General features: G+C 39.8%; 1 protein-coding gene across 1 annotated transcript in view; it reads right to left on the bottom strand.

Moving 5' to 3' along the window:
* Nucleotides 1-21,711, bottom strand: part of MALRD1 (MAM and LDL receptor class A domain containing 1) — a 516,028-nt gene that overhangs the window by 388,792 nt on the left and 105,525 nt on the right. Inside the window, exons 16-17 of the mRNA XM_059729363.1 lie at nucleotides 21,012-21,379; nucleotides 18,250-18,671 (exon numbers count right to left, since the gene is read on the bottom strand). Coding sequence (XP_059585346.1) covers nucleotides 18,250-18,671; nucleotides 21,012-21,379 — 790 coding nt within the window. The remainder of the gene's footprint in view (nucleotides 1-18,249; nucleotides 18,672-21,011; nucleotides 21,380-21,711) is intronic.

The following is a 21,711-nucleotide window of genomic DNA, read 5'->3' as shown; positions in this document are numbered from 1 at the left end:
TCTGGCTTGCTTTCCAACCCCTCTTTCTGCTTGATCTCTTGGCTTCTCAACCTGGCTTGTTCTCTGACTCAGTCTTATGCTTCATCTCCTGGCTTCCTGACCCCACTTGTCCCTGGAGGTTTGATCCTCAGTGCTTGATCCTCTTGACCCTGGTCAGCACCTCAATCCCTGAGTGGCCCCAGACCTGACATGTGAAATAGCCCTTGCAAAATCAGTTGGTGATCTCAATGCAGCTCTTAGAATACCAGTGACAACATAACAAAACCATACCCAGGGTTGTTACTAGTTCACTCACTCTGTTTACAGAGTGGTTAAGAAATGAACAAGTTTCTTATCTACAGGGAGGACAACAGTCTTTCTGGTTCAAGATTGACACATACCAGCTTAGGAGTGTGAGGAAGCTGGCATTGCTATAACCTCTGCTATATCTGTTCTATATGGGTAAGATGGTTTTGAGCTTCAGGTACATCAGCCAAAATTTTTCACCAACACACTTTATAAAAATGTGGTTCACCAACATTTAAACAGGAAAATAAAACTCAATAGCTATTCCATCTACCCCAATAATACAATGGAAATGTTTTGAGGGAAAAGGTGGGCAGACGTTAAAGTAATTGTAATCACCTACATTACTTGAAACTTCATTAAATATTTGGTGTATATGCCTGCTATCTGTCATCTTTTATCCGTATTTTCATAATGTCTGTTCAGTGCCTGGCATAGTGGTGCCTCTAGTCAATATCACAATAACAATGAGAAAATACCATTTTCAAGCTGTCTATTATTCCAAAAAAATCAAGCTAACAACTCATATATCTAATATAAATCTATAAGTAATTCTATGGATGAGCTATTTGAGAAAAGGAATGGCTGGCAATAAATCATTTTAAGACTATGCTAATTGGCTAACTAACTGAAAACTTTTGTAACAAAAGGTATAACTTACCTTATTTTTTAAATAACAGAAACAACAAGATGAAAAATGAGGAGCTCTAAACAAACATGCTAAAATGAAAAGCAATTCATTTTAATTTGATGCTTCAAAATGAAGAAAATTGACTTTAGAGTCAATCTCATTTTTCATTAAATTGTTTCTGCTGCTAAAAATAAGGCACATTCTTTATTTAACACTGTGTAGGAAATGCACCAGGGGATTCATGCCTTAGAATTAATTAGGACTAATATTGTGCTCCAATTTTAATAGCCACATGGTAAAATCATATTTTTGCTGAACCTATCACAAATCATGACTTCCTTTTTCATCCAAAGTTATATAAGAAAATATGTTAATATAAAAATGCCTTTGCTACTAACCTATGTTTTTCATATTTTAATTTTTCAAAGAAAAGCCATATAATAAATTCCAAATAGATGCTTTTGCAAGTGAAGACTTCAACAATATTTTCTCTCTAAATGGACACAACATGTCCATAGTCTACAACTTTTCATTCTGTCAATAAGATGGAAATTGGCAGTCCTTTGGTTGCAAAAACTCTGCCTGCATAAGAAAGGGGATATTCTCTACCAGTTGAACAACATTGGTGTTCACAATTTAGACAGGGGTTTTCTCATCCAGAATTTGGTACTTGTAAAAGTTGACTACACCTGGGTTGTAGGACTTAAAAGGAAAGCGATACCGTGGTATAAAAGATTGTGAATGGCTACTGCCCTCTGAATTTTAGAAAAACAGAGTTGGAAGACAACTCAGGAGATTATTTAATCCAGCCCTCTGGTCAAGGCAGGAGTATCCCTATCTAAACCATCCTAGATAGGTACAGCCTATTCCAAACAAAACTGCACAGACAACATCTCATGCAACCCTCAAACCCAATGCCAGCAAACATCAAGAATACCCTAACTTGCCACAGGTAAAGCAAGGAAACAGTGACACTGTCAATGTCCTGCCATTGCAAATACAGGAAGTAGTTTGTTAAAATACACTTTTCAGATCCAAGGAAAAGGATCCCACTCCCTGCTACAGAGGAAGGAAAACCTCACAGTCTATACAAAATCTCATGGAAAAATTAAATAACCAAGAAGAGGACTCCGAAGATTACAGGCATTAAAAATACTAAAATTAAAAATTGCACTGAAAATGTTCTTATTATACAAAAATACTGAAAGTATAAAAGTAAAGACCGACAGAAGCTGATTATTGCTTGACCCCAAGTTTAATTTTTTTGCCTTTTTTGTAGGAAATAAAAAGGTAGACAATCAGAATAATACAGCAATGATGACACAAAGTAGTAATAATTTGCGGAAGAGGTCTGGACTTTATATATAGTGTTGTTTGGTATACACTAATAATAGCTGATGCATCCTTCTAATTTTCAACTGATTCCATTATTTTCAGACTAGTAAAATGTAATTGTTTAATAAAAGCAGAATTATTAATAACTATTTGATTATATATCTTTACTAGTGATTTTTAAAATTAATAAAATAATAATTTTTAAGCTGTTTTTAAAAGACTGCCATAGTTTTGCATATAGATTTATATACTCTGGCATATTCCTTTTTTAATTATTTGGTTTGTACTTTTTTGGCATTTTGTTTTTAATCCCTTGAGACAAATTAACTATTTGGAAAGAGAACTATATCTTCATGTTCAGCATTCAAAATAATTAGATTAAGAATTCTATTTAGTACTTGGATAATGCAAATTCCAATTAGTAGCAGATTGTAATCTACTTGAACAATATATTTGCATATCTGAAAAAGCTTCTTAATAGCCATCAGAAAAGGCCTGAGGTGATTACTGTGCAATAAATCAAAGTTATTGAATTATTCTTTAGGACCTAAAAAATTAGTTTATCAAGTTATACACATGAATAAAATGTGATATAGAGAAAAGCAAAATTGCTGTCATATTATAATCTCATTAATTTTCAAATATGGCCAAATAGATTTAGATCTTATTCAAATAAATTTTATGTATTGACTTTCTATCCTTGATATCATTACCAAATAAAAAAAAAGAAGACTAAAGTACCCAACAGCATATTAACAGATCTCTTTACTTCTGTGCAAAAAAACACTAGTTAATTTTGTCGAAAACATTTATATTTAAAGGAATAGACCAAGTAATAGTTCTCTAAAAAAGAAATATATTAAAAATTCTACCTTCTCTTCAGAGTGGAAACTATGCCATGCATTGATTTTTCACAGAAGAGAAAAGCAAATACTGGAAGTCATCAGTATATAAGAGAGCTACCATGGACAGTTCAATACTTAACTACCATTTCAAACACCGATTTATAAGGAAAATGTTAAACTGGACTGGCTCAGAGAGGTTAAACCTAGTTTAGCTCTGATAAGGAGATAAATGCACTTGGTTATATTTCTATCCTTGTTAGGATGGATGTCTCATACCAAAGAGCAATTTCTGTGGCAGGTATAAAGTAAAACATTTCAGTTTTGAAATTTCACTATTAGTTTATCCCCTGCTATATTTTTAATATTATATGCTGAGAATAAATGTGAAGCACAATTTGTTTGAAGTCTTTTATTAGAAAAAGTTAATAGTTGGGAGAGCTATTACATGTTGGCCAGGCTTCTGGGCACAAAAGGCTCTTTCCTCAGGTCTGAGAAAGAAGCAGGTATCGTCTAGGCTAACCAGTTAGTTACCTTTGATTAACTATATTATGTTAATAAAATTAATTACTTAAAATGGAAGTGCACAGTCAATCTGTGGAACAAAGAGAAGTCATCAGGATGACTGAAAGATCAGCTTAAAAACAAGCACTATAGATAAACTTAATTATATTAAAGAATAAAGCCATCCAAAAAGGAAGAGACCTGGTATTATCTTTGGAGTACAGAAAGGTTAACAGAGTGAGCAAGAAACTTAGATTGAGCTATTGTGTTTCTTCCATTTTGCCTAGACCATCATGGCTGTTACAACACTCCTATAAACACAGAATATCCATAGCATAAATTCTACTTGATCAGAAGGTCTGTAAAATAATAATTGAAGAATAAAATACCGGTAATTTAGCATTCTGTTTGTCCATTTCTATACTAGTAGATTACAGGATTTCTTATCAAAGCTAACAACTAAATGAACTCGCAGTAACACAATTAAAAGGAAAACTATCTCTAGTAAAAATTATTTTCTTCATTCAAACCCAATCATTACTTAGTGTAAAATATGCCATTGTTCAGTCATTGCTTTTATTATAATATCTTATTATTTAATAAGATAAAATTATATCACTTTTCTAAACACAACTATAACCATTATAAATCACTCTGTCATGCAAGTTAGAAATCATAGAGAACCTGGGTGTCACACTACACTAAAATTAGTCACCTGAATTTAATATGCTCTATTTTCGAGACTGGTACTATATTTTGTCTATTAGTACTTGATTATTAAAGTTAGTTTATGGTTCATAGCCTTCCATGTATTTCATTTAAATTAGTTACTCCTAACTGGCTTTTACTCCATGCCTATCCACCCATTCCCTCTTCACCATCCTATCAAGAATACACTTAACACGCTGATGAGCTATAGCTGGTGGATCAGTGACAAAATAAGCTATAGTCATATTTTTACTGCAGCTGGATCACAGTTTATGAGAAACATAAGGGTATGAGAACAAGCTTCAGTGGGAATAACCATGACTACATTAAGTCTGTGTGTGGTATTTGCACCGGGCTATTGTTAAATAACTCAGTCACAGACTTTACAGTTTATTCTTTATCGATCTCTTCGACAAAAGAAGGAAACTTGTTTTCCAGAAATCTTTGCAGCTCCTGGATCCTTTCAGACAAAATTTAACATAAGCAACACACAATCTATGAGATCAACTGGGATCTTCTTTGCATAGTTTATCTCCTCCCTTCCCATATTTTCCATGCTGAGAAATAATATAAACAGACAGTAGGGCTGTGCAAACCTTAAGGTGCTGATTCAATTGAGAGGAGATTTGGACCGATTCAGTGGCCAAATCTCTGAATTGAAGCAAATCAGGAAGGTTTGACTCGATTCAAAGCTCTCTGAATCGATTCAGAAAAGATTCAGAAAGCTTTGGAGATTCAGGCAGTCCCCACTTGCTGCCACAGGGAGCTGGACCTGGACTCCATAGGGTGCGGGGGAGGCGGGGCTGGAGGAGGGGGCAAGGGACCATGGGGGGGCCCCCTCCAGGCCCCATCACCTGCCTGCTTCCCCATCCCCCCTGAGTGCCCCCAACCCATGCCCACTCTCCCAGTCCCCCCATCACTGCCTCACCTGGCCCCAGTACCCAGCTCTTTAAAAAAAATAAATAAAAGCCCCCACTCATCAGCTGCTGCCAGGTGTGGGGAGGGGGCAATTCTCACTGCCCCCCACTGCCCCATGCTGCATGGGGGCTCTGCCACAAGCCCCCATTCCTTGCCCACTCTCCCAACCCCCCCCCCATACCTGCCCTGCCTGGTCCCAGCTCCCAGTTCTATAAAAAAAAAAAAAAAAGCCCCCCACTCACAAAGTGCTGCAGCAGCCATTGGGGCTTCTGGGGGCTTGTGGCAGAGCCCCCCGCACAGTGTGGGGCAGTGGGGTGCAGTAGGGATCGCCCCCCACCCCTTCTGCCTGGCATGAGCCGATAAGTCTGATTCAGAGATTTGGCTGATTCGGCAATGGCCGAATCTCCGAATTAGATTCAACTGAAACAATTTGGGACAGTGATTCGAATCACTGAATTTAATCACTGTCCCCCAAATCAGCTGAATAAATTCAGGACAGTGATTTGAATCACCAAATTGAATCACTGTCCCCCGAATCAGCTGAATCCGAATCCGAAGTGAATACTTGCCACTTTGCCTACGCCTAACAGATAGTTTTTCATTGTCTGCAATTCACAAGTTGTATTTCTTGCTTACAATTGGCTAAATGAAGTATATGAATCATTTATCCATATAGGAAATAAAAAAAAGAAAAGGGAGAGGAAGGAAAAAGTGGCCTAGAACATTATTTATCCACGTTTTTTCATCTCCATTTATAGTCTATAAGAAATTCAATAAAACTTTTGCTCAGAAAAAGTGGTTTCATCAAAATAAACATTAGAAAAAATGTAGATTTCAACTGAAATATTGAATTTTCTACTATTTCATAGAATTGTAGAAAATTAGGGTTGGAAGGGACCTCAGGAGGTCATCTAGTCCAACCCCTTGCTCAAAGTAGGTCCTTCCCCAACTATATCATTCCAGAGACGGTTTTGGGCCTTAAAAACATCCAAGGATGAAGATTCCACCACCTCTCTAAGTAACCTGTCCCAGTGCTTCACCACCCTCCTAGTGAGAAAGTTTTTCCTGATATCCAGCTTAAACCTCCCTGGCTGCAGATTGAAACTATTGCTGCTTGTTCTGTCATCTGCCACCACTAAGAACAGTCTAACTCCATCTTCTTTCAAGCCACCCTTCAGGTAGTTAAAGGCTATTATCAAATCCCCTCTCAGACTTCTCTTCTCCAAACTAAATAAACCCAGTTCCCTGAGCCTTTCATCATAGACTCTCTCCAACATGTCAACATCTCTTCTGTAGTGGGAGGCCCAAAACTGGACAAAGTACTCCAGATGTGGCCTCGCCAGTGGAGAACAGAGTAGAATACTTCCCTAGATCTGCTGGCAATGCCCCTACTAATGCAGCACAGTATGCTGTTAGCCTTCTTGGTAACAAGGGCACACTACTGACTTATATTTATCTTATTGTCCACTGGAAACCCCATGTTCTTTTCTGCAGAGCTGCTGCTTAGCTAGTCAATCCTCAGGCTGTAGTGGTGCAGCCTTCCATCCTATGTGCAGGACTTTGTATTCATTCCTGTTGAACCTCATGAGATTTCTTTTGGCCCAATCCAATTTGTCTAGGTCATTCTGAATTCTTTCCCTACCCTCTAGTGTTTCTACTACATCCCCAAGCTTCATCTTATCCACAAAGATGCTGAGAGTGTTATACATCCTATCTTCCAGATGGTTAATGAAGATATTGAAGAAAACTGGCCCCAGGACTGACCCCCAGGGCACTCCACTTGATACTGGCTGCCAGCTAGACACTGGGCAATTTATTACTACCACTTTAGACTGACAATCCAGCCAGCTTTTTATCCACCTTATAGTCCATTCATCTTACCCATACTTCCTCACTTGCTTGCAAGACTGATGTGGGAGATAGAATCAAAAGCCTTCCTAAAGTCAGGGTATATCATATTCACTGCTTTCCCCGCATCCATAGGGCCACTTATCTCATCACAGCCACAATCAGGTTGGTCAGGCATGACTTGTTTTTAGTGAATCTATGCTTACTGTTCCTAATCACCTTCTTCTCCTTCAAGTGCTTAGAAAAGGATTCCTTGAGGACCTGCTTCATGATTTTTCCAGGGACTGAGGTGAGGCTGACTGGTCTTTAGTTCTCTGGATCCTCCTTCTTCTGTATCTAAAAACATCAGCACTATATTTGCCCTTTTCCAATTGTCTGGAAACTCCCTCAGTTGCCACGAGTTTTCAGTTTGTAGTTCTAAAAAGATTAAGGACTTAAGCTTATAGAACAATATAGCTTGTTTATTCTAGAGCAGTACCCTGCCTACAGTTCTGCAGTTTCCTCCTGCCATTCCCAGACAAATGTGACAATTTATGTATAACACTCTTAAAGGTATCCACATATCTTCCCTCTTTACATATAAGATATCCCCATATAATCCTAACATTGGCATTTTAGTTCAACCCATAGTTAAAGAACGTTTAAACAGGTCTCTATTAGCCTGTGTTGGCTTTTTAGTAGGCCTTTGTGAAGCGGCTAGCATTCACTTTGGATTCGGCCAGTTCAGGGGACAGTGATTCAATTTGGTGATTTGAATCACTGTCCTGGCTTGCTGCTGAATCTCCAAATCAGCCAGGCCAGGCCCATCCCCCACCCACTCCCCCACCCTGGCAATGACTGCCCTGCCCAACTCAGCTCCTGGCACTTGTTAAAAAAAAGCCCCAGCTCACAGGATGTTGTCGGGCAAGGGGTGATCCCCGCTGTCCCCCACTGCCCCCCACTGAATGGGGGACTCTTCATGAGCCCCCTGACCTCCCCTTGCTCCCCCAGCCCCCACATGGGTGCTCCACCCAGGCCAGGCCCAGCCCTTTAAGAAAAAAAAAATAGAAAATCCCTGCACTCACCATCCCTGCCAGCAGGGGGGCAATCCCTGCTGTCCCCCATTGCCCTGCATGATGTGCAAAGCCCTGAGGCCACTGCAGGAGCAGTGAGTCCCGGGGTTTTCCTTGGGTTTTTTTTCTTAAAGGGCCAGAGCTGGCCTGGGCAGGGCACCCATGGTGGGGCTGGGGCATGGGGGGGGGGTCAGGGGGCTCATGGCAGAGCCACCCATGAAGCATGGGGCAGTGGGGGGTAATGGGGATCACCCCCCCACCCATCAGCACCTGGTGAGCACTGGGGCTTTTTTTTAAAGTACCCAGCTGGGGCGGGTGGGGACAGCCATGGGTGTGCTGGGTGAGCGGGCAGGGGTTGGTGGGGCTGGAGGAGTGGGTGGACCAGGGGTGCTGGCAGGGGTCCCCCCATGGTCCCCTCCCCCCTCTCCCAACACCCCTTCCCCCACCCCTAGTACTTACCAGCTCGGAGTTGGCCACCAGGGACTGCCCAAATCATCAAAGCTCTCTGAAACTTTTCTGAAGATTTGGAGAACTTTGAATTGATTCAGACCTTTAAATTGGTCCCCTGCTTCAATTCAGATTCAGAGATTCAGCCATTGAATTGGGCCGAATCTCCTCCAGATCAAATTACCACCCAAAGCTTCACACAGCCCTACTTTTTAGCTCTAAGTAATCTTCTCAGTTTTTCTGCACTCTCAATCCTTATTGGTTCTTATCCAATAATCCTTTATTGGAAACCTTGTTTGGTTCCCTTGCTCAGATGTCTCTATTTCTGTCATTTTCAATCTCTTCTGTCATTTCTTGTTGTTTTGATGTTAGCTCTGTTTGAGTTTGTCAGATTTTTTTAATGTTTTCACATCTTGGTTTTCATTCCAATAAGCATCATCCACAAGATTTCGCAGCCTGGTTTTGAGTTTCCTGCTAAACAACATTTTTGCTGCAGACAATATATGCTTCTTCAGTGTTGCCCTTTAATTTAAGAGTGACAGGTAAATATCCATGTGTGAATCTGAATCTTTTCTCAACAATTTCTTCACTATTTGTACTCCATTTTCCACCAGACCTTTGGATTGTGGATATTTAGGACTTGAAGTGTTGTGATGGAATCCATATTTGTTTTCCAACTCTTTAAACTCAAGACAGGTGAATTGAGGTCCATTTTCTGTTCTTACAATTTGTGGAATTCCATGTCTAGCAAAAATCAATTTGATGCGAGTGATGACATGGTTTGTTGTTGTGCTTCCAAGCAATTTCAGGATAACGAGAAAAATAATTCAGCATTAATACATATTTTTCCTGCATGTATGAATAAGTCAATGTCCACTTGATACCACAGAGCTATGGGATCCTCCATCATGGGCTCTTTTCTTTGTGCTGATCTGTACTTTAGGTATGTTGTACAAGTCTTTACAGAATCTTCCATGTCATTATTCATGTTGGGTCAATATAGAGCACCCCTTGCTCTCCTTTTGCATTTTTCAGTGCCTAGATGCCCCTCATGTATTCTGTTTAACATAGATTTCTTTAGCACTGCTGAAACACCAAGTTGTGACCCTTTGAACAAAATGCCATCCAGTACTGACAGCTCTTCCTTGAACTGAGAGTATGGGCTAGGTATCTGTTTTCCAGGCCAAACAGAACAAATAGCTGTTATCACTTTTTGCAATATGGTGTCCTGAGCAGTAGCTTCTGCAGTTAGTGCCCACATTTTATCTGTGACAGGAATCACTCTTAATTATATTAACAGGTACTATGTCTGAGTCTGGAGTTCTGTCATTTTCCATTGTGTCATATGCTCTGGACAACATATCTTCAATAAATCCATGTTTTTCTGGTATGTACTATATGTCTAGATCCTACCTTTGCAGCTGAAAGAAACGTCTCTGTAATCTGGGTGACATGTCTGATAACCCTTTCTTTGCTATAGTTACCAAAGGTTTATGATCAGTTTCAGCTATCACATGCTTCCCATAGAAGAATATATGAAATTTCCTATAGCCGTATACCAGAGCTAAGCTTTCTTCCTCAACCTGTGCATATAAACACTCTGACTTAGAAAGTGCCCTAGATGCATATGCTACTGGTCTCCAGCTATCCCCATTTTTTTTTTTTAAAGAAAAGCCACTCCAATATCTTCTTTAGAAGCATCTGTTAACAACTGCATGGGTCTTTTAGGGTCATAGTATTTTAGTACCAGAGCTGTCATTATTTTTCCTTCAAGTTTTTTAATTCAGCTTCATATTCATTCACTGAGCATGCTTTTGTAGGAGTGATCAAAAGTGTTTGGTTTACTCTGCTAAGTTAGGTGGGTATTTCTCTAAAAAATTGATCATTTCCAGTAACCTTTGCACTTCTTCCTTATCGGTAAGGTGCAGCATGTTTGTAATGGCTTTAACCCTTGCAGAATCAATTTGCACCCCTTTCTCAGAGAACTTTTCTCTCAAATATGTTATTTTTTTATAACTTTGAATTTGCATTTTTGTTTGTTCAGTTTTGTTCAGTGAGCTCTTTCCAATGCTTCTCTTAGCCTCAAGTCATGTTCTTTCATAGTATTTCCTCAAACTAATACATCGTCAATATAAACCATAGTTCCATCAAAACCTTCAAAAATTTGCTACACCTTTCTGTGAAATACTTCAGATGCAGAACACTCTCCAAAAGGAAGTATATAAAGCAATACCTTCTGGAAAGCGTATTGACATTCTATAATCTAGTGCTATTCTTTTCTAGGGGAACTTGCCAAAACACAGAAGAGGTGTCCAAAGTAGAGAAACACTTAGCTTCTGCCACGTTGCCGAAAACCTCTTCCCTTGTGGGAATGGGAAAATTCTCTCTTTTGATGTACCTGTTCATTTGCTTAGGATCCAGACACGTTCTCAAGGATCCATCTTTTTTTTTCTATTATCACCAGTGAATGAATCTAAGCAGTTGGTTGCTCTACTTTTTCTATTATGTCCATGTTAACTAATCTATCTAATTCTTTTTTCAATTTCTCCCTTAGTAAAAGAGGAACACTTCTTGGAGCATGTATGGTGGGAGTATTTGGTTCTCTTAATTCTATCTTTTACTCAGTTGACAGTTTCCCTTTTGAAACATATCATAAAACTCTTTTTCTATGTTCTTGATTTCTAGTCATCCATTCTCTTAATCAAACCTAGAGTTTTACAATTTCACAACCCAATAATTGGCAAGAGCTTTCCTGGGATTCTTACCAACTGAATTTTTACTATATTACCCTTGTATTTAACTTGCAGTGCACAAACACTCTTGGTTGCAATCATGTTCTCATTATATGCTCCAAGTCTCACTTTCTTATGCTCATATTACACAGGTTTAGCTTTCATTTTTTGAATAATGTATTCCGGTATTACATTGATCTATACCCCTGTATTCAATTTAAAAGTCACCATTAGTCCCTTGGTGTCCAGGATGATTGTCCAATCCTCAAAAGAATAAGCTTCTTCTTGCATCGTGCTAATGAGGACATCTTCCTCTTCCTTGTTGAATAAAGCATGTACCTGCTGTTCCTTGTGTGTTGTATCCTTTCTGCAAACTCTTGCAAAGTGATTTAATCTTTTACATTTGTTGCAGTGCTTACCAAATATAGTGCATTGCATGGGTTTGTGGTAACCCACACCGTATCTACAGCTAACCATTGTTTCTTCAAGCAATTCTCTTTGGCCTCTGCTTTCATGCTTCATAGTGAGATCCTCCTTTCTGTATTGTTTGTGTGTTGCCTTAGATTTCTGCAGTCCTGTAATTTCATCTAGTTCAGCTTTTTCTGTTTTTTCCTACAGCTTCTGTAGCCTGGTATTTGTCATCTCAGCCACTTGGCACATTCTAACTGCCTTTTCCAAGTTAAGCTCAGGATCCTCTAGCAGTCTTTTCCTGAGACTTGTATCCCTTATACCCTATACTATTTGGTGTCTAATCATGGACTCTTTTAGGTCTCTAAAGTTGCATGTCTGGCTCAGCAGTCCAAGGTTTTTGACAAACTCCTCTATTGCTTCACATTCTTTCTGCTATTTCATGTTGAAATTATACCATTCAAAGGTTTTATTTTGTTTGGGTATACAATATTCCTCAAACTTTTTTATTACTGTGCCATAGCTTTTCTGTTCTGCTTCTGACAGTTATAGGATGTTGTAAAGAGAGAAAGCTTCTGGGACTGCTATATTTAAAAAAAAAATGGCTACCTTGAATCTTCCTTCTCTCTAGCTCCACTGACCGTCATATATATGGTGAAGTTCTGCTTAAATTTCTTCCAGTTTTCTGCTGCTTTGCTGGACAGGTTTAACTCCTCTGAAATTCTGAGATGCTCCATTTTTCTTTCTTTCTTTGCACCCCACTCCTAGTACCACATGTAGTTCTCCAAAGATTAAGGAGTTAAGCTTCTAAAAAATAAGGCTTGTTTATTCAGGGAGCAGTACTCTGCCTACAATTCTGCCATTCCCTCCTGCAATTCCAGGGCAAATGTAACAACTTATACATAACACTCTTAAAGGCATCCACATAGCCAGCAGATCTACAGTCACACCAGTCAACTTCCTCAGCACCCTTGGATACATTGTATCTGGTCCCATGGACTTGTACACTTCCAGCATTTCTAAATAGTCCCTAACCTGTTCTTTCACCACTGAGGACTGCTCATCTTCTCCCCAAACTGAGCTGCCTGGTGCAGTAGTCTGGGAGCTGACCTTGCCTGTGAAGACCAAGGAAAAAAAGGCATTGAGTACTTCAGCTTTTTCCCCATCATTTTTCATTAGGTTGCCTCTCCCATTCAGTAAAGGGCCCACATGTTCCCTGATATTCCTCTTGTTCCTAACATACTTGTAGAAACCATTTTTGTTACCCTTCACATCCTTTGCTATCTACAATTCCAAATGCACTTTAACCTTCATGACTTCATGCCCGCACAATACTCTTACTATACTCCTCCCAAGTTGTTTGTTTAAGCTTCCACTTCTTGTAATTTTCCTTTTTGTGTTTAGCTTACCAAAGAGTTTTCTGCTAAGTTAAGTTAGTCAATAGCCACATTTGCTATTCTTCCTGCACATTGGGATGGTTTGTTCCTATAAACTCAGTAAGGTTTCTGACTTCAGATGCTTCATTTCAAAACGTCAGTTTGATCTAAATGTTTTTTATTGATGTAAACAATTTCATTGTGGAAACAATGAGGAATATACATCACAATGTGTTTCACTGTAATGGTAAGTTTATTTACAACTCTTATGCAACTGGGGGGACCATACAAAACTACCTAAAGGGATGTCCTAGTGCATATTTCATGGGCAGCTTATAACCTGTCTCTTCTCAATTACTGCATCGTTGCAAGAAACCTGACAGGAAACTAGAGTCCTGCAGCTATGGAGAAAGAGATAGGAGGATTCATAGATTCATAGATGTTAGGGTTGGAAGGGACCTCAATAGATCATCGAGTCCGACCCCCTGCTTAGGCAGGAAAGAGTGCTGGGTCTAAATGACCCCAGCTAGATGGTTATCTAACCTCCTCTTGAAGACCCCCAGGGTAGGGGAGAGCACCACCTCCCTTGGGAGCCCGTTCCAGACCTTGGCCACTCAAACTGTGAAGAAGTTCCTCCTAATGTCCAATTTAAATCTGCTCTCTGCTACCTTGTGGCCATTATTTCTTGTAACCCCCAGGGGCACCTTGGTGAATAAATACTCACCAATTCCCTTCTGTGCCCCCATGATGAACTTGTAGGCAGCCACAAGGTTGCCTCTCAACCTTCTCTTGCGGAGACTGAAAAGGTCCAGTTCCTCTAGTCTCTCGTCGTAGGGCTTGGTCTGCAGGCCCTTAACCATATGAGTGGCCCTTCTCTGGACCCTCTCCAGGTTATCCGCATCCCTCTTGAATTGTGGCGCCCAGAATTGCACACAGTACTCCAACTGCAGTCTGACCAGCGCCCAATAGAGGGGAAGTATCACCTCCTTGGACCTATTCATCATGCATCTGCTGATGCACGATAAAGTGTCATTGGCTTTTCTGATGGCTTCGTCACACTGCTGACTCATGTTCATCTTAGAGTCCACTAGGACTCCAAGATCCCTTTCCACCTCTGTGCCACCCAGCAGGTCATTTCCTAGGCTGTAGGTGTGCTGGACATTTTTCCTCCCTAGGTGCAGCACTTTGCATTTCTCCTTGTTGAACTGCATCCTGTTGTTTTCTGCCCACTTGTCTAACCTGTCCAGGTCTGCTTGCAGCTGTTCCCTGCCCTCTGGCGTGTCCACTTCTCCCCATAGCTTTGTGTCATCTGCAAACTTGGACAGAGTACATTTCACTCCCTTGTCCAAGTCGCTGATGAAGACATTAAAGAGTATCGGTCCAAGGACCGAGCCCTGCGGGACCCCACTGCCCACACCCTTCCAGGTCAAAGCCGACCCATCCACCACGACTCTCTGGGTGTGACCGTCCAGCCAATTCGCCACCCACTGGACTGTGTAGTCATCCAAGTCACAGCCTCTTAACTTGTTCACCAGTATGGGGTGGGATACCGTATCGAAGGCCTTCCTGAAGTCTAAGTATACGACATCCACCCCTCCTCCTGTGTCCAGGCGTTTCGTAACCTGGTCATAAAAAGAGACTAGATTGGTCAGGCACGATCTGCCTGCCATGAACCCATGCTGGTTTCCCCTCAGCATAATATGTCCTGCCGGGCTCTCGCATATGTGAGCCTTGATAATTTTTTCAAAGACTTTGCCAAGGATGGAGGTGAGACTGACTGGCCTATAGTTGCCCAGGTCCTCCTTCCTCCCCTTCTTGAAAATGGGGACCACGTTGGCCTTTTTCCAGTCCTCCGGGACTTGGCCCATGCACCATGAGCTTTCAAATATTCCCGCCAGCGGCTCTGCAGTGATGTCGGCCAGTGCCTTCAGCACCCTCGGATGGAGCCCATCCGGGCCTGCCGACTTAAAGGCATCCAGTTCTTCCAAGTGACTCTGCACCATCTCAGGGTCTACGCATGGAAGTCTGGCGCCTTGCTGCTGCCTCTCTACAATCCCAGTGAGAGACTTGTCATGTCCCTCACTTAGGAACATTGAGGCAAAGAACTCATTGAGGAGTTCAGCCTTGTCCCCCCTGTCCGTCACCAATTGTTTCTGCCCATTTAGCAGGGGTCCTATTCCTCCCTGGGCCTTCCTTTTACTCCCTATATATCTAAAAAACAATTTCTTGTTGTCCTTTACTTGGGATGCCATCCTCAGCTCCATGATGGAGGAGGAAAACCATGAAGTACAGGCTACATACTTCAGATCTCCCTGTGAAGTCCACACCTGTTGCCTGTAAACAATTTAGCTTAATCTCCAATGGTAATCCAGTCTGAACCTGAAAGCCCTGCTAAATTCGCAGCCCACAACTACTTGTCTTCTACCCCACCCCACTTTCTGAAGCATATTCAGTACTTCCCCACATGCTTCAGACCCCTAGGACAAGATAAATAGCAGCAGCAATATCATACTCCCTTGTTTCTGATGTTGACTCTACTGCACCACATTATTTATTTATAATGCCCTTATAAGGAAGAAACTCTGGAAGGAAAGACAATTTGCAACAGACCTATTTGTAGAAGGGCTTTGCTTTGTGTTGTTAGCTAAAAGGCATGATACAGATAGGGAAAGACAGCTCAAATGGCTCAAGTTAATTGAGGGCTACTGCAGAAGTGAACCTACATATTACTATAGTTATATTATAGACTGACCCATTCACTAATGCTTAAGCAGACCCCTGGGTTATAAAGACCTCATTCTAATTATTTCCCACCTGACAGGAATTTTCCAAAGTGGCGATAATTTACTTAAAATTAAAAAAAACCCAAGAGTTTATGAATGCTAGCTAAGGAAGTAATAAATACATTCAACAAATTGCCAATGTTGCCACATGGAAAACAAATTCATACAGACACTAAAATAGATTATTAGAATAGTCTTTGATATCACACAAGATGCAGCAATTACATTAAACATGAGAAGGATGGGCCAAAAAGTTAAATTTCAAAATGACTATCCCATTTTGGCAGGAAAATAACAAACTTCCTCTTCCTTCACTAAACTGGAGCCAACCGTTTAGCTCCAACAACACCACGACTGCCTAATGGACACACTGAAATTAAATGGGTTATTTCTAAACTTTTTTTTCAATTTCAAATACCAACATTCCGAAACATGCTGGCTCCTATACAATTCAGACATGTTTTGCCACTTGTACTTTTCTACTTACAGATTAAACTCTCTCATTCTCAAAATCCCTATTCTAGAAACAAAACTCAGAAATAAACAGTGGTGGACATCTCAATAAGCAATTGCTTTTGAACTCTCACTCCAAAACAATTAAATCATCAAACAAAAAAACACGGCTGTCAGGAAGATCACTCTAAAGTACATATTACTATAATTACAAAAACTGGACAAGTCAATAACCATATTCTATATTCAAAAATAATCAAACTATTCAAGTAATGTTTGCTCTGTGTAATCTTTCCCTTCTTGACACTCAGCATAACCTTTAGATTTCCTTCTGCAGGGCAGGAGGGTGCTTTAACATGAACGTAATATAAATGTACTCAAACAGCAGAATAATTAGGGGTTGGAAAGAAGGGTACCACCTGGGCACCAACTCAGAATATAGGTAAGATTGGCAGCTGCCGCCACTGGCATCCTATCTACTGCTGCCAGTGCCGATGATGTAAAACCTGCTTATGCCTCTGCCGTGACTGACTCACACACACCTTCCATACCCTAAAGCAAGTGCCACTGCATGACAATGTATTTTGTAGATCATGGCTGCATCAGGTGTGCAGGCATGTGTGGCTTGTGGCACTACAAGCCATACCTGGTGAAAGTTAAAATGTGCCCCATCCTGAAAATTTGCAGGCCAAAGTTTGCTACGGGGACTTCCCAATAGGAAAAAAAGGTCACAAAAAGCAGTGCAAAGCACATGAAAATAGCATGCACTGGGACAAATGAAGAGATGGGGAGCAGGCAGCCCAAGGCTGCCTACTCCCTCATCTCTACACATTGTGGAGCCAGATAATAGTAATCCAAAAATAAAAATAAAAAGTCCTCAATGGCAGAGAAAGTGGCTGAAGCAAGAATACTTCAAAATGGTTCCAAAGGCAAATGAAAGCTTCAGCAGAATAGAAACCGCCATTTTTCTAGGTTTCTGTTCCACCAGATTGTTTTCCTTCCCCCACAATACTGTGTGGTTACTGATGCACAACAACATTGTCACAGTGAAAGAAAACATATGCAGGTGTTTTCCTTCAATAGGAAGTCCTACGGAGATGGGGTAGTGGTGAACACGGCATGTGCTACTGATTACTGGAAGCCCCTAATCATGGACCTACATGAGGGCAATGATTGTACGATAGTTGTTTCATATTTGGAACTGAGACATGTACAATTCAGGAGCTGTAATCATGACTGAGTGGGCCTACCTAGGATCCAATTTCCTCACCCCATACAGGGAGGGGGCTAGAAAGTGTTCTCTAAACATAGTCTATCTCATTTCACCTGGCTGGAAAACTACATCCAGTGGAATCATTCTGTGATCCAAATCAAATAATGAAGTTTCTATAATACAGCAACTTAAAAAAAGGGAGAGAGAGGGGATGGAACTAGATGTAGAATTCTGCTTTATAGAAAATATGTATTTTACCAACTGACGGGTATTTTTAATTTATGTAAATATTAAGCTTTTCACCCAAATATTTGTACTAAATATTTAGTATGGCATCATATAGATAAAAGTTCTTATTTACAACAGGAAAATATTTTCAGGAAAATGAAAGGGAAACTCTTTCTATCTTCACATTTTTAATGGATCATAATTAGTACCTAGCTGTTTTGTACTTGACACACACATCATTTCATTGTATTCAGCTCAGGGAGAATAAGAAGTAATGGATGTTTAAATCCATTCATTTTCATTCAAAAATTATAATCATGGAGTTGTCATAAAACAAACTATTTGGGAACATGTTTAACAAGATGGCTTCAAAATAAAATTTCATCAAAAGTCCTCTTCCATTGCTTTTTAGATTTGGGTAATCTTATATTCTTTCGGTATTTTGCAGTGTTCTAGCAAAATCATCATAGATTAAAAGAATCATACCTGAAATGGCTCAGGGCTAGTAATGTAGACTGTCTCTCTTATCCATCTGTTGCCTTGATTTCCAAACTTGTACCATAGCAGATGTCCCTTGGTATTGCTCACAATTCTCTGGAAGATTGACAGACTATAAACCTGCTTTCCAAACATATGATAATGAAAGCGGAAAATACATTTTTTATTGCCATCAGGGGAAGTGGCATTAAAAATCGGACTGAGCAAAGCTGCTGTATTTTGGAACACATGAGGCTCTGAGGATTCCATGTAAAGATAATGCCCCTTGATTGTGCCAAAAGTATGATCCTTTAATGGTCCTGTGTAAAACGTTGGCGTTGGGCCCTGTTTTCTGATCCAGTCAAAGTCATCCTCTGTGTCTTGCTCCCAGTTGCACAGACCATTTTCAAAGTTACATTGTAGCTCAGGGTCTGAAATATGCAAATATAAGCAATCTGTCAAATGAAAACAGTATGCAATATCAGATAAAATGATATATGATCATTTCCGTTTTGTCCTCAAAGTTACCCTCAGCATAATGAAATAAATTCAAACCAGCGTGGACAAAAACTGAGAGCAGTATTTTTTCCCAAGATAAATGTGGAAACACACACACAATCAATACAAGTTATGAAGTCAATGGCAGTTATGCTAAAGTATCTGAGGGTTAAGTCTAGCCCTAAATTAAAACTGAACTATATAAAGCATTCGGAGATATTCAAAAGGATACAGTAGTTTTGTCCAGAGAGATGGGGTTCTCTCTTAATAGAAAGAGATTAAAATTGTTTTTACATTCTTATCACCCTTCCAAAACAGCATTATCAAGTACCAGTTTTCCAGATTTTCATAGAATTGGACCAGAAGAGATCATTAAACTATCCAGTCTGATTTTGTATAACACATACAGTAAAGTTAAACCTACATCAAACCAAAATACCTTATTTTTGCCAAGTAGCTCATTCCTAAACAAACAAAACTGTGTGCCACAGAAAAGTGTCTCTTTTGGTCTTCCCATTTCTATGAAATTTTAACAAGCAATAATCACCTTGCTCTCATGTAGCAGTTTGCTCCTGTTTATCTTAAGTGATTTATAAGAAAAGGTCAGAATTATTATTTCCATTTTATACATGGCAAAGCTGAAATTGAGGCTGAGGAATAAGTGTTTAGATCTTTATTTGGTGATCATATTATCTTTAGGGTAGGAGTCACGTTTCAGTAAAAGTCAAACTGAAAAAAAGTTTGGTTGTAATGGTACTCATGAAATTCCTTGCAAGTAACAGAAAGCTCATCCTTGAATGCTCAGAGCTTTGTTTACTATGAATACCATTAGAACCATTACATTTATTTCATTTCTTATGTAAGGAATTTGGAGGAAACAAACAGAAAAGGAAAAGTAATGATGGTGCGCATGGAATATAAGAGAGGGGATGTTACATTTGTAGAATTCATAATATGTACTCAGAACCCTTTACATAACTTAGTGTTGAGAACTGTTCACACCATCTTGCCCAACATCAGTTAAGTAAACTTCATTAAAGAAAAACTGCAGTGATTAATTCTAATGCAGCAGAGAAATTAAGCTCACATTTTAAAGGGTTTTAAATGGCTCAATCTGGTCTGCTTAAGTGCAAACACCAATTTAAATAGTTTCTCATCTCATTTCTCACCTATTAATTCCTCCATTCTACTGTTGCTCAGTGATTTCCTACCATACCACCAGTCCCCTCCCCTAGTGCTTATGTACTGGGAACCTAGTGTATAGCCTTTTCTGAAGATCAGTTGGTCAGGTTTTTGCTGTTTTATGTGGGGGAAGTGGGAGAGGCTACATATTCAGATGGTCCATTAGGAATTGGGACCAGGATCAAAACTCTTATAATCAATAGATAAAATTAAATCTGTTTACTATTTTTAATTTTTAAATTGAGAGTGCTAACAAAGCATGTTGTTAGTGAGTTACCTATTACTCCATCAGATTAAGGTAAAATTATTTATTTTAAAATGAATAAAAGTTTTGCACTAGGTTAGAATGAAATTGATGCCTGATGGTGTAGATAAGAGGCTGGGGGAGGGGGGACAGGGGGCAGGGGGCAGAGCAGAGGTTGGGGGAAGGTGAGGGAGAGAGGAAGGAGAGGCTAGAAGGGAAGGGGGATCACAGGCTGGGGGGAGGGTCAGGAGGGGGATCAGAGGCAGAAGGGGAAAGGGGGGGGCTGAGGTTGCAGGGCTCAGGTACAAGCAGGGGGAAAGCTGCAGGGGGGATGGCAGGGTGCTATACCCCTCTCCCTTGCCACCTATCCCCCTACAATGGTGGAGGGACAAATTAAAGATGACCCCTCAATAATTAGACTGTATACATGGAAAATTATAACAAATTTATAAATTTTCCATGCATAGATTCTAGTTTTTGAGGGTCATCATGAATTGAGGGACATCTTAGATTTGATTAAATACAGTAGCAAGCAAATATAAACTAACATATTGTGCCCTCCTGTATCTTGCCAAAGTGACAGAAGTATGGCTACTTTTCCAATTAGAAGAATGACCTACAAGTATTTATTCTCAGGTTCTCCAAAGTCTGTCCTCTGGAGTTTGTCACATGTGTACGGGATCTGAATAATTTTCAGATTCTATTGCAACAATAGCTATATTCGACTCTGGTGTACATAGATTTACCTTCCTTGTACTAAAATAGAAGCTGAACTAACTTACTCCAGAGATGAATTTAATAAGACTACTGTCATTACAGAATAAAGAATAGATTTTATAGTACTTACTGCAATTTTCCTCATCAGATCCATCCCCACAGTTATCCACAAGATCACAAACCAATGAACTGTCTATACAAGCCCTCGTGTCTCTGCACCAGAAATGATCATGAGTATCACAGCTTACTGCTGGAGGTGGAAGAGCACAGTTCTCAAATGTTATGTCATCAATCGCTGAAACACCATCATAAAACCCAAGGCTAATTTTATCTAATGATAACTGGAAAGACCAAGGGAGGCGGCCAAGCTGAATGAAGGCCTTTAACCACTGATAACCCTGATTATAGTATATCCTCCATAAAACAGTGGGGTCCTTCAGCCCATCAATATGCAGTTGCATTTCTGCTGCTCCAACTGAGACACCATAATTGTAATACCTTTAAAAGAGAAAAAAGCAGAAAAGTCAAAGGTGTAAATGATGAGAACAAATTACTTTACATATACTGACCAACATCTCCTTTGTTATAACTCCATTTAATTTAATGGAATGAAGTAAGCCCACAGAGCTTACATCCATCTCAGCAGCAATTCACTTCATTCTCTATATGATCTCATTGTTATACCACAGATATATTAGCTTATCTAATTTTTGACAGGATTGGGTGGTGTGTGAATCTTGGTCTTTTCTGAAGCAGTTAAGACTGTGATGGAGGAAGCATACTTAATTAAGATATAATCCACAGCTAGATAGAGACATTTTTCTTATATT

This window comes from Alligator mississippiensis, chromosome 5 (assembly GCF_030867095.1).
Source record: "Alligator mississippiensis isolate rAllMis1 chromosome 5, rAllMis1, whole genome shotgun sequence".
NCBI classification, from domain to species: domain Eukaryota; kingdom Metazoa; phylum Chordata; order Crocodylia; family Alligatoridae; genus Alligator; species Alligator mississippiensis.
Note: the sequence above shows the minus strand (reverse complement) of the source record. Positions and strands in the feature narration are given on the sequence as shown.